Source organism: Manis javanica, chromosome 3 (assembly GCF_040802235.1).
Source record: "Manis javanica isolate MJ-LG chromosome 3, MJ_LKY, whole genome shotgun sequence".
NCBI lineage: Eukaryota > Metazoa > Chordata > Mammalia > Pholidota > Manidae > Manis > Manis javanica.
This window is the reverse complement of record NC_133158.1, coordinates 81,998,744-82,012,132: the sequence shown is the minus strand read 5'-3', so window position 1 is coordinate 82,012,132 and position 13,389 is coordinate 81,998,744. Positions and strand designations below refer to the sequence as shown.

Sequence of the window (13,389 nt, the reverse complement as noted above, 5' to 3'; positions counted from 1 at the left end):
ATAGTGCCTGTGCTTTTATAATTTTCTCACTTAACATGCTGTGTATAAATTATTAATTTAATAATTTGTATTATTAAATGCAAATATGCCACACAAAGTTAATTAATACAAGATATCCTATTTTATTCAAGTCAGACATTCATATATGGCACATGTAATTTATATCTTTAAGTCAATTAATGCAGGCAAATCTCACCTTGAAGCCATTGAAGTGGCTGATGATAATTAGCTATAGCTTCATACATAGGATTCTGATGTCAAGCTTTGACCTACGAGGATCTATTCCCATGGAATTGTAGGCCTGGGTCAAGATAGATATCCTTGTGAAGTGGTAAACAACATTAATGAGTCAAACATAAAGTAAGATATGTTCAGAATTATCTTACCTTGAAAGAATCTCTGCACAATCTTTATTTTACACATTGAATGTCTTTATTAGGACAGCACTCTTTTCCAGATTTTGCATGAATATTGTGCTTTTGCCCATTTAAGCACTTCACCAACCCTTTCCTTGTCATAGTTGCCATAACCTCTCTGTTAACAAATCCAGTAGGTATTGGAACATCTATATTTTATGGGACCTTTCAGCAGCATTTAATATGTTTTAAGTACTTCATCCTTCGTTAATCATTTTCTTCTGTAATGTGTATAGATATGACACTCTTGGATATTTTCTTCTTCCAATAGGCATTAGCATGTATAGTTTGAATATTCATTTATTTTATACTCTATGTTTTCAAGAATTACCAATTCATAATTTAATATACTTAAATATTATACTTTTTAAAGTAGAAAGTTAATTGGAGTCAAGGCTTATAGAATTTATTAGTAATTAGAGCAAAGAGAGATGATCTGATTGGATCAGTAAGTTCTTTTTGTATTAAAGCCCTTCACTACCTTCACTACTAAAGGGTACCTTCCAAGGAGCCTAGGTATTTAATCACCTGCCTAGTTCACTCTCCAGATGCAGACACATTTCTTGATATTGTTTTTCTCTCCTCCTCCCTCCATCTTGAAAACACACACATACACACACACAGAACACCTCTCAGTTCTAAACCTGAGCTTTCATCCTAACCTAAAATCTTGTGCACTACCATAATGCTGGCTGAGTCATCTGATATTTGTAGGCTTCATTTAAGACATCTGGTATTTCTTTGTCCAGCTAAATAATGAAAGCTTTAAAATAAGATGATTAGAATTGATCAAAGTTTATGTATCTCTCAATTATAGGTGATATTTAGAATTCTGACTTAGGAAGTTGTAGGTCAGCCATCAGTGGAAGTATTCAGAATTATTTTAGTTAAAATTAAAGCTTTTTATTATTCATTTGTATATTCAACAAGTAATAAGAACTGACTTTGATCCTGGTATTGTACCCCTGCTACTGGGGATATAATGATAAACAAAGCAAAAGTCTCTGCCATCACAGACATTACATGCTACTTAAATTTATTTTAGTTCAAAGACTGCATATGGGCCAATAGGACTTTTCAGATACTTGTGCTATTGATTCTTCTGTTTTCTTTGTGAACTCAAGTGAATCAATTCCCTCCTTTAAGTCAGTTTCTTCATCCTTAAAACCAAGATAATATACTTTATTCTCTCTACCATACAAGAATGAAATTAAATGTTATAGAAATACAAATACTTTAAATATTTAATTTAATATGTAAGTTTGGCTTTTTAATTGCTTTTATATTTTTTCTGTATTCATGAATACTGTATAAACTAGCATGGTATTCATGTTTTGTTGAGCATAAGACAGGATAACTAAGATGAATACATCATATTTTTATTATAGAAATTCTATTCAAAGATGATATTTATAGGATCTTATTCATTGATTAAGGGGAAATCTCAACTTTTTATACCAATTAAGGCTTTCAGACATCCAGAAGATTGACTTAACTTAAAATTTTTTAACCTGCATGAATATATGACAATTTTTAAAATGGATAGAATCATCCTTCTTAATTAAAATTATCCTTTTTGCTCTAATATTTTGATCCTGTTAATAGGACAAATGTACCAAAAGTAATAAATTTATTTATAAAACTTAGTCTCAGCAGTTGTCTTCCAGACATGCCATTGAATTCATACTCTTTTTTATTAAGTATCTTTGTAGTGCTAATAAAAAAGTTTTATGTTTGCCCAAAGTGAAATAGAAATGTATCTGCACATGATGTATTTTGCCTCTTGCTTTATTCTCTGAAACTAGTTATCATTTAAATGCAAACCCTTCACTTTTCTGCTGCAAAAATAGATTTATGTTATTAACTACATGCCTAGCAGCAGAATTCAGGGCACTAATTTTCTAAGTTTGTGCCAGTATATTGACTCAAAGTGAATGTTTAAGTTGTTCTGAGGAAAATATCACATTAGAATAAGAAGGCTTTAACAAGGTTTTCATTGGTAAAGAATATGAGATGCTTACAATTTAAAAATTAAGCCACTACAATGTTATATAATGAGATACCTATGTGCATTCAACTTTAGTTTACTTGGATTATGCAAGGTAAGAAGTAGAATGTTGGAACATATCAGATATAAGCCATTTTGACAAATGAAGACTTCTCATCATTCTCAGCTATTCTGTTTTTCATTCTTCAAATGAAGTTGAAGATTTTCTTCCCCTACCTCAGTTCCTTTCTCACTTAAATTTAGTTTAATCTTGAGAAGTAACTAGTTACAGCTACATACTACAACACATTTGGTAACAAGTTATACAGGTAGCCTAACTAGGAATTAAAGATTTGTCATGATTTTGTTGTTTCTTTAAGTTATCTTTTTTACTCTTAGCAAAGAATATCTGAATAACAATAGTCTATCTCATTATTACTTAATCATCTACCAATATGATGCCAGCTAATTTAAAAAGGTGTTTGGTTTTTTGGATTCTGTATCTTTGAAATACGCTTTTGTTATATTTTAGTACTTTATATGTCTCCCCTTTACATATTTATTGTAAACACATTTTGAAAAAATAGTTTTCATCACATTTTTATCTCCTTTTTAGCTTGTAGCTAGAATCTATTACAAATGGAGGTACAAATAAATTTAAGATTACTGATTTTAATAGTGTAGCTAGTAGTATTGCATGTGATTTCTTAAGAGTCAGACAAAGAAAAAGGAAGAGAGGAAGAAAAGTCCACATACATGTAATGAAATATATACATTATTCACTTGGGAAGCACAGGTAAAGGTGAAAACCAAAGTATTTTTCTACAGCTGTCTCGTACTTCACTGTTACTAGAGTGCTTCCTCCCCCAGTCCCTACTTTAGCATTTAACATTGGTTTTTACTAGTTTTTGTTTTCTCCCTTAGATCAACTGTGAAGTTGAAGTTGTTTAGGGTCCTAAAAATATCTAGGGTATGATTTTGTTCCTTCTTCTTTCTGTCCGAAGATAAAGAGGTGAGCATGTTAGTAGGAGAATAATTCTCTTTTCTTCTGCTTAAAAAAAGTTTTCTTGAGCTATAGCCTGGAGTAAAATAGGCCTTAAAACTTCTTGAGTAAATCAGGACTTAAAACACCTATTTTAAATTAAAATTGGTGTTCCAACAGCCCTTTTTCTGCTGAGAAAAAGACTGCTTTTATTTTAAAATTTCAAAGTTTAGTTTCAAAATGCACATTTATATGCCTGTTGAACTCTAAAAATTTTTAGAGGGAAGAAGGTATGAATTTGAGAACTTTACATTAAAACTTTGGATGTTTGGGTCAATTTTCCAGCAAATTACCTGAATATTCTTGCCTACAAAGCTGATTTGATTGTTTTATTTTGTTCTCTGAGAAAAAAAGCAATCGGATTCCACAATGGCTGCAAGTTGCTTGAGAAATTAATTTCCTTGTTTTAACTTTCTGTGCTCAGAAGGAATCCAGCTTTTTGGCCTAGTTTTTTTCACTTGCTATGGAGACAAAAATTCACTGCATGTAGGTATAGATAGGTTTTTAAAGACCCCTCAGGCACAAATGGATTAAGTACTGTTCATAGCTCTTTATACTTCCTATGACTTCTAATATTCACTTTAAATGGGACTGCCCAAGAGATCCATCAGTGGAGAAATATTCTTAGGTTCTGTAAAGTACTTAGCTGTATGCACAAACTTTTGGCAACTTTAGCTTTGTACCAAATGTTTTCCATTGAGTAAGAGTTCCCACCTCTGTTCAAAACAAACACACATGTAATGTTCGTTCTCCAGTGTGAAATATTTAGATGTACATAAACCTCGTAATTGTAGAAATTGCATGATTTAATAATCAAACCTGTAATTACTTCTGCTATTAAGTTGGTCAGTTCTATTATTAGCTTACTTACTTTTACATCATAGGAACTAAACCCAAATTTATAAATCCTCCATCTCATACTGCTTATTTTAATTACTTATGTTTTTATATGACTTAGAATACTAATATATAAAATAATTTACTTGTATACAATGTAGAAAAAACTCAGTAAAGCAAAACTCAAATCATATATATATATTAAAAAGCAAACTGAGGCATATTAAAATTTCTATCAGTTTACCTGAGCAAACATCAGTTTGAATCAGGCATCATCAAACCGTTAAGTCTTTTAGTCACTCTGCCAATGGGAGCGATGGGAAAGGCTTTTATAAGCAAACATGGCAGCCAAGCAAGGAAGTTATTTGATTGGCTATAGCTTAAGTGGGTGTCTTTTATTGGAAAACTTAGTTGGCTGTTTCTGATTGGTTATTATTTGTTTTGATTTCCTAACCTTGGGGTGTTTATACGAATTTGCTATAGGTTTGGTTTCAATTTACTCACATAGTCTGCCAAGGCATTAGAGTAACCTCAGTCTAATGGCTTTCTTGTTGAATTACTCTAATACATGCTTCTGCAGAGAAGACTATCCTCAAACTGTATCTGCTCTTATGGCCTAGATGAGTAAAACAGAGAGCTTCTTCTGTCTCATAGTCATTTTATGAGTCATTTTCTTTAGATCAAGGAGTAGATATATGAATTACACATGATGAATAGAAAAAGCTTTGTCACTTGGAGTGTTCTGCTCAGTGAAAACTTCTCATTAAGCAAGAATGAGTTGCCCTCTAAGGGGTTGCCAGGAAGAAGGTCTCATCACACAAAAGGCTATTTGTTCTAGAATATAAATGTTTAAACATAGTATGATAATGTCAGTGTAGCCACAAGAAGGAACAAGAACTATACTTGGAAAATGAATTTTATTATACTCACAGATCCCAGAAAGGGAGTCACCACATGCTCTGTAGGCACAGGGGAAACTACAGGTTTTGGTCAAGTGGCAGAAGAGTGGGAGGAAAGCCTGAGCCAGAATCTTTATTGGTGTGTTCTGTGGGAAAGGCAAGACAGCACAGAATAAACAGTTTAGGACTGGCTAGTTTGAATAATTCCTGTGGACTTTGGTCTATAGAGGTAGTTCCTAGTTGCCTGATACCTTGCTCTGGAGTGATTTAGGACTGGTGAAATATTGGCCATGTGTGTGAAAGTTAGATAAGGAGATGGTTGGGGCTGTAGACTCAGGTTTGGTTTATTTCCATATAAAAGAATTGCTCCAGGCCATGTAGCTCATTATCTGTAAGAATTGGCTAGCTCTGCAAGGGGCAGCCTCCCAGGCCAATGAATCTGTCAGCAAAACATCATAACATGTAGAAAGTAAACATCAGAAAAAGAAGTTAAGTTGTCCTGGTTCCAGTCCTTGGTTCATGTGATAGTGGGCAATTACTTTTAACTCCTAGGTACTGGATTTATTATCAGTAATGGGAAAATGAAAATAACTGTCTTGCTTTATTGGATTTAAGAAGAACAAATGAGTTAAAATTTCTGAAAAAACTTTGACAAGTATAAAGTTGGTATACAGTAGTTGCCTTCAGGCATCATTATATCCAAAGTATCTGTTGAGGTCTGGGGGTAGCCTTTGGGGGTTGAGGGCAACATGGAGAGCAAAGAAGGCAGCGGGAGTCGTCATGGACGGTGCTCAAACAGTCCACTTTATTCTGCACAAAGCTATACTTCTTATACTGATATACTGCTAATTCATGGTTACATAAGTTTTAAGATGTGCATGTGTGTGGCCTTCATGGCCAGGCATCTGGCCTTCAATGCCCTTATCTAGCTCTTTTCCCATGGGTGCAGCAGATTTTTCAAGGACAGACATATCTGGGATGAAGCAGTGGACAGCTGTCCTCATAGAACAATAGGCGAAGTTGGGGGGCTTCCCTACAGTACCCTTGAAGTTTATGAAAGAAGGAACCCTTTGGTGTACAACTGATACTTGTTTAACCAAAACTTCTCATTGAGCAGGATACTCCAAGTTACAAAACTTTTGCATTCATTATTTTGTAATTCATTTATCCACTCTGTGATCCAAAGAAAGGGATAATAAAGCAACCATGTAACAGATGAATCTCTCTATTCTACTCATGCAGGCCATAAGAACAGATACAATTTGCAAAATATTTTACTCTTCAGAAACGTGTATTTTTTTTTTCTTTTTAGTCTCATTGTAGGCAGTCTTTATTGGCAAGTGTTAAGAGTGCAAAATAGTAACAAATCCAGAGGTATGGGAAAGGAAGCAGAGCATGGATCCCCTCTTCCATGTGAGGACCCAGTAACCAGACCAGTAGAGCAGAAGCACTTGATTATGACCACTTTGGGCCCAGAACCCTCTGAAGAATAAGTTCCAATGCAGGAGAGCTCCTTACAACACAAGAGAAGGGAGCAACACCTTGGAATGGGCATGGGCTGTGTCCCACCCTAGCTACTTGGCTTCTGCCCACAATACACCTCAACAGCTGGGGGTAAAGGCATTAGGGGACTGGGCTAAACCTATCCCTCTCTGAACCCAGGTATTTCCCTCATGATTCACTTAATTTTTGCTTTATTGAGCTCTTTTATATATTATATATTGGTAAAATGTTTTATATATTGGTGTAACTCCATGGGAAGGCTGTTCCTGACCTGGGGCAAATTCCCTATGAAACCAGTGAAACGGAAACAAGTCAAGGGAAAGGAAAAGTTGGGAGAAACCATTTCTGTTGCTCACAGCTTGCTTGAATTTGCTAGCTAAGCCCAGCCCTGTCTGTCTCCTCTGGCCGCAGCTTGCGCTCAATTGCCACGGGGTGCTCTCTACTTCCCACCTGACCCTTCCAGGAGGAACTCCATTGGCAGGTCCTTGGTGACTGGCAAACAGTGGATTAATTATGTACCAGGAAGAGAGGGTAGGAGAGAATGGCTGTTATCTCTCCACCCCTTGCCCTGGAGACTGTGGGAGGCTTCAGCAATAAACACCTATTGATATGTAAATGTCTAAGGCCAGGCAGGAGACTGAAAATTTTGCAATTCACCCTAAAATTGGTAATTTAATTTGAAGTTCACATTAAAAAAAATTAAAAATAGAAGATTGAGTCAGAGTATTTTGGGTTCAATGCCTATGATGTAGAAGCAAGTAGCTGGCATAACTTACCAACTTAATAGCAGAATTAATGATAGGTTTGATACATATTTTCATCTTATAATTTCTACAATTGCTAAGCTTATATATATCTAAATATTTCTGTATATGTATATCTGGAGAATAACTTATGTATTTCTCTTAAGAGCAAAACAAACCCTTTAGCTCATAGAACATACATTGTACAGGGCTAAAGTTGCTCTGCAAGTTATATATATGCACATAGATTAGTGTTATCCATTAATTTCTGTTCTTTCTATTCACTCTTATCCCTCTGCCTACTGAAATTTATAATTCTTTAATGTTCATATCAAGTCCTTCCTACTTCACTAACCCTCCCACCCACCCCCATAATGAGTGTTGCTACCCTTTGAACACTTAATATATTTATTATATATACCATTTGTTTCTTGCATTCATATCTGTATTATCAATTATGTTTTCATAATTTACCTTAAATATATTACAATAAGTCCAATAAGAGCAAGTGCGCCTTATATCTTCTTTTTTTCATTTCTGTTATAAAACAGAACATATACTATAAATTCACTAAATATTGTTGTTTATTAACACATGATACATAGGATTCAGAGTACTTCACAAGGCAAATGATTTTGAGGTAAATTGTTTATACTAATCACCTAATAATGAAGTAGAAAAAAGAAGACTTTTGGATATTATATTTAACTATCTTTGCTCCTAGAGTAATTCCAGTATCTTACATTCCAAATTGTAATTTTTTTATCATTATCATCTTTAGACTTGTGAAAACATGAACTACTCTGTCCCTAGAGTTTAGATGGATTTGCCTATTCTCTTCTCTGGCTAATTCTTTTTTGTGAAACAATGACCTTGAAAGATAAGGACATATGCCACCTAGATTCTATGCTTTCTTTATGCACCACACTGAAGGTAAGACCCCAGAATTCCTTGCTCAGATGGCTTTAAATACTTTCTCAAGAACTACATGACTTTGTTGGGTTTCGTCCTCCAGTGGGTGTACTGTGCCACTGGTATACTCAATGTAGGTTGAATGGAGGGCCAAAGTTGGAAGCTTTCTGTAGCAGGGAAGGGGCACAGCTGGACATGAGGGCTGAGATACTCAGATATGTTCATTTGTGATGCCTTAATGATAGGAAATGGAGGTAGAGTCAGGGAAGGAATAGAGGTGGGGTTAATTAAAGTTAAGGGCTAACTTACTATAGATTTCATATGCTGGTACTGCATTCAGGGAAGTTCAAGTATTTTAAATTTGAATCTACCCTTCCATGTGTTGTTATGAAGGTATGAGGGTATATTTGCAAAGTAGACAAATGCAACATACTTAGAGCATGATCTTTTGAAGAATGATTTACCATTATTTAGACATACACTATGCGAGTCCTCTTACTCTCATTCTTACCTAGGTCCCCATGATTTTTAGAGACCTTATTTATTTTAATACTTGAAAATTATAACTGAGGTTATATAACCGGGTAAATACAAACACAACTATATGTAAATGTAACACTCTAAATGATATGTTATGCCTAAAATATATTTTCTATATCTATTGATGTTAATATTTTTTAGTAAATTTCATAGTGTTTTTTATCTTAATCTAATCTTGAATTTATATTCTTGGTTTTGTTAATCAGATTCAAATTTTAATAATAAGTTACTTTCAGTGTTCTTGTATAAGATGAAATTTAACAATCAAACCTGTTTTGACTATTTTGGTACCTGAATCTAATTCTGACATCTTTTTAAAAAATCAAAGTGAAAAGAAACACTGTTGTTAATCAAACATCAAAAATTTAACATAGAAAGTGATGTACCATTTTGATAAGAATCCTTCCGCAATGTCTTTGAGAAGGACCACATTTCTCATTATTTGAATGTATTTTGTCATTTCCTTATCATTTGGTTCAAATCAGTCCTGATTCAATGAATGAATGTTATGTATTCTTCTCATTCAGACCTTTTCATCTTAACTTTTTCCTCAAACCTAACATCTTTTTAAGTAAAGATAATGTAATGGTTTCAGAGTTTTTTTTTGTTATAAGGCAGTTTTTCATACTTTAGTTAAATTTATCCCATATTTTAGAATTGATTATTGGATGAGCATGGTTAATAGTTGTTATTAATATGAAGGGATACAGTCTGAAGGTGTTAAAATGTAATTATTCAAACGGAATTTAAGAGTGTAACTCTCTATAAGGGACATAGTATAGATAATATTTACATGCATTTCCTGTAAACAAAATTAATTCTCATTAGCCATTTATCTAAAATAATCATTGGATGAGTACCTTTACAGGTTCCCCACTGGGTAAAATGCTTTGAATTTGAGACACTAATTTTGACAGTTCTCAAATTTTATTATTTGCAACTTGTTTCACTACTTATATTCTGGATGGTTTGTTTGCCCTTCAACTGAGCTAGATAGTGCTAGTTTGCCTTTAAATTTAAATGTAAAAGTTACATGAGACCCATGATATGCCAGGAAAAAAGACATTTAGATGGGTAATTTAATGTCTCTATGCAATTATTGGGTCACCCCTGATAAACAATGGGTGCATTTTGCAAAATTATATCCACAGTTCCATGGGAACTCATTATTTTTCCTAGAAATACTCCCTGAATTTCAAGCAAGAAAATTACAAATGAAATATTTAAATACAGATTGTTTTTAAATTTGCTTGATGGGTAATATAAATTTTTTATTTATGGAAATTTACAATAGATAATTGAAAGTACTTTGTGTCATAACAGTCTTGTAAACTGAAGAAAGTAACCATTCTATTTGAAGTATACAATTGAAAGTCAACCAGTCTTGATTAAGTGCCTCTCTATAGCCAATTATGAGAAAATGCAAACAAAATGCATTAAATAATTTTATTACAAATCACTAAAGTGTGAAATCAAGAAATAAGACTACTTCACTGCTGAATTTCCAGTGTTCAGAATAGTGCGTGCTATATATTTCTTGAGTAAACCCAATGCCCTATCTACATCTATTTTCTATCAAAATAGACATGTAAATATTTAATTTAATACTGGTAAATTACCTCAATTTGTGGTAAATTGGACATGAAGACAGGTGAGTAACCAGAGTGCATTTGTCATCAGTCTAGTTATTTTGGTCAGATAATATATGCTATTTTGTGATCTTATAGTGTACCAGGAACTATTTAAAGTGCTTTATATATATTAATTAATTACACCTTATAACGACCATATGAAACAGGTATTGTTATCAACTCCACTTTATACTTAAGGAAACTAGAGGTTATTTTTAGTAGCCCTTATTCATGCAGCTAATGTAGGAGGACAATTGGTAGGCCCAGAGCCCATACTCTTAACCATGGTGAAATTCCTTCTGCATTGTTCTTTTGAATAGCTTCATTTGTATTCTTATTTATTTTTCTTTTGCTAACACAGAAATTTTTAAAAAGAATTATATTTGTTTCACCACTGTAGTTTCTATCATTTAAACTTTTCTTTTCTTTCTGCAGTGGGATGCTATCACCGAAATGGATGAGCACAATAGGCCCATTCACACTTACCAGGTATGCAATGTAATGGAACCGAACCAAAACAACTGGCTTCGTACAAACTGGATCTCCCGTGATGCAGCTCAGAAAATTTATGTGGAAATGAAATTCACACTAAGAGATTGTAACAGCATTCCATGGGTCTTGGGGACTTGCAAAGAAACATTTAATCTGTATTATGTGGAATCAGATGAATCCCATGGAATTAAATTCAAGCCAAACCAATATACAAAGATTGACACAATTGCTGCTGATGAAAGTTTTACTCAGATGGATTTAGGTGATCGCATCCTCAAACTCAACACGGAAATTCGTGAAGTGGGGCCTATAGAAAGGAAAGGATTTTATCTGGCTTTTCAAGACATTGGGGCATGCATTGCATTGGTCTCAGTCCGTGTCTTCTACAAAAAGTGCCCCTTCACTGTTCGTAACTTGGCCATGTTTCCTGACACCATCCCAAGGGTTGATTCTTCTTCTTTGGTTGAAGTAAGGGGCTCTTGCGTGAAGAGTGCAGAAGAGCGTGACACTCCTAAACTATATTGTGGAGCTGATGGAGATTGGCTGGTTCCTCTTGGAAGGTGTATCTGCAGTACAGGATATGAAGAAATTGAAGGTTCTTGCCACGGTAAGAAGGAAATATTCACATAATTTCTTAAGCATTTAAATGATAAATTTTAAGGTAAATTATTTTCAAAAGATAAATTTTTTAATGCTATTACTGGCAGAATTAATTGGGAAAGGCATGGACTCAAATTAAGTATAATTCCTGAAATTTTGCCTCCTGAGGATGGCATATGAAAATGTAAAATAAATTCAATGACAAGTCATGAATTCAATAAAGTCATGACAAGTGTTCCTCTGTTTGCCTCAGTAAAATAGTTAAGCAATATGAAGTGCTGTATTTACCTAGTTATTATAAAGGAAAGCAACATGAATAACAGCAAAAGAAGGTAAAAGGAGTTCAAATTGAGCATTTGTTTGACATTCATATTTTTATGGTTTATAGAGATTGTGATATTTAAAGACAGTTTGAAAATAATTATTTCTTTCATGTTGAATTTTAATAATTGAATAATACTTAAATAAGATGAAATTATATTTAAATAAGTGAGAAATTCTGTTTGCATACCAATCATATATATGTTTCAAAAACATATCAGATCATTTATTCTGTGTGTTATATGTTTGGTGACCAAGTACTGACTGTATCAGAGCTTAATTTATACTTTGCTACTATTAAATACAGTTTCCCACTATTTAACACATTTGCTTTTTTGTTTTAACAGCAGTGTTTTCCTAAAATCTAGTTTTCAGGAAATATCAGCACAACACAATGTTAGTTAAGTTTAGAACCATACCTTTTATATTATGAAAATGAAATACCAATAATTTTAAAGATGAAACCATTTTTTTCTTTAATGCAAATTTTTTTGAGCTTATTAATCTAATAAGTATATATACTAAAATTTTTTTACAAATTCCCTGATAAAGATAATTTATATAAATTGTGTTTGAATGTAGAACTCATAATCAAAACACAAATATAGAAACAAAATTATTGCTTGGTAAATAGTAACCTCTCAAAGGTAAATTATTTATAGGGTTGTTTTCTGTAGCACATACTAAGTTTCTTTACATCTTTCCTGGTGCTATATTTACATTCACTAAAAAGAATGAATGTAAGTATGAAAAAACACTTATACAGAAGGGTCATGGGTAATATATGTGAATTTTAAAATATTTTATCTATTTATGAAATGCTTGGATTCTTGAATGTTGGAAAGTTCACTAGAGCCTCCAGTGATGTTTATTTTAGTCACTTGAAAATGTTAATATTTACATGAAGTCTATACTGTATTTTTATAAACATGAGCCAGCTTTCCTCCACTATTTGCTCATTAAAGTGTTTCATTGAAGTTAGTTAATTTAGATTGAATTCAAAATTTTTATTCACCCATAACAAGGATTTAGAGTGGAACAAAAATGTCACAAATGACCCTTTGAGGGGGCTCTGTGAAATATATTAAATTGGAAAATGAAAGAAAAATTCATATATATGAATAATTATTCAATGAGATAAAGGAAATGAGAACTGAGGGTAAACATATACATATTAACCAAATAATTTTGCTACATTTTAAATATGGTAGAAGCTAGGTATTAATTCATAGAACTAATAAGATTTTTAAAATATTTAAAGAATAGTTACCTATGGATTTTTGTGATTAGCTATTATTAAATATTTATATTTTTTATGGTGGGTTTGGCCACAGAATTAGAGGTAGTGACAATCATTGATAACTAGATTTTTTCTTTTTCTTTTTTACTTAATGTGTTTGTTCTGTGAAATTTCACTCTTAATTACAGGATTTAAAAGTCCTTCATTTGTTGGGCAAGGATGATTT

The 13,389-nt window shown here is 33.0% G+C and overlaps 1 protein-coding gene across 8 annotated transcripts in view; it reads left to right on the top strand.

The window, feature by feature from the left end:
* The window catches only part of EPHA6 (EPH receptor A6), a 953,598-nt gene that overhangs the window by 230,478 nt on the left and 709,731 nt on the right, over positions 1 to 13,389 (top strand). For all 8 annotated transcript variants that reach the window (XR_012129240.1, XM_037001712.2, XM_073231795.1 and 5 more), the window contains one exon: positions 10,946 to 11,609. Coding sequence is in view for 7 of the 8 variants with exons in the window: in XM_037001712.2 (XP_036857607.1) it covers positions 10,946 to 11,609 (664 nt within the window). In the remaining variant the exon portion in view is untranslated. The remainder of the gene's footprint in view (positions 1 to 10,945; positions 11,610 to 13,389) is intronic.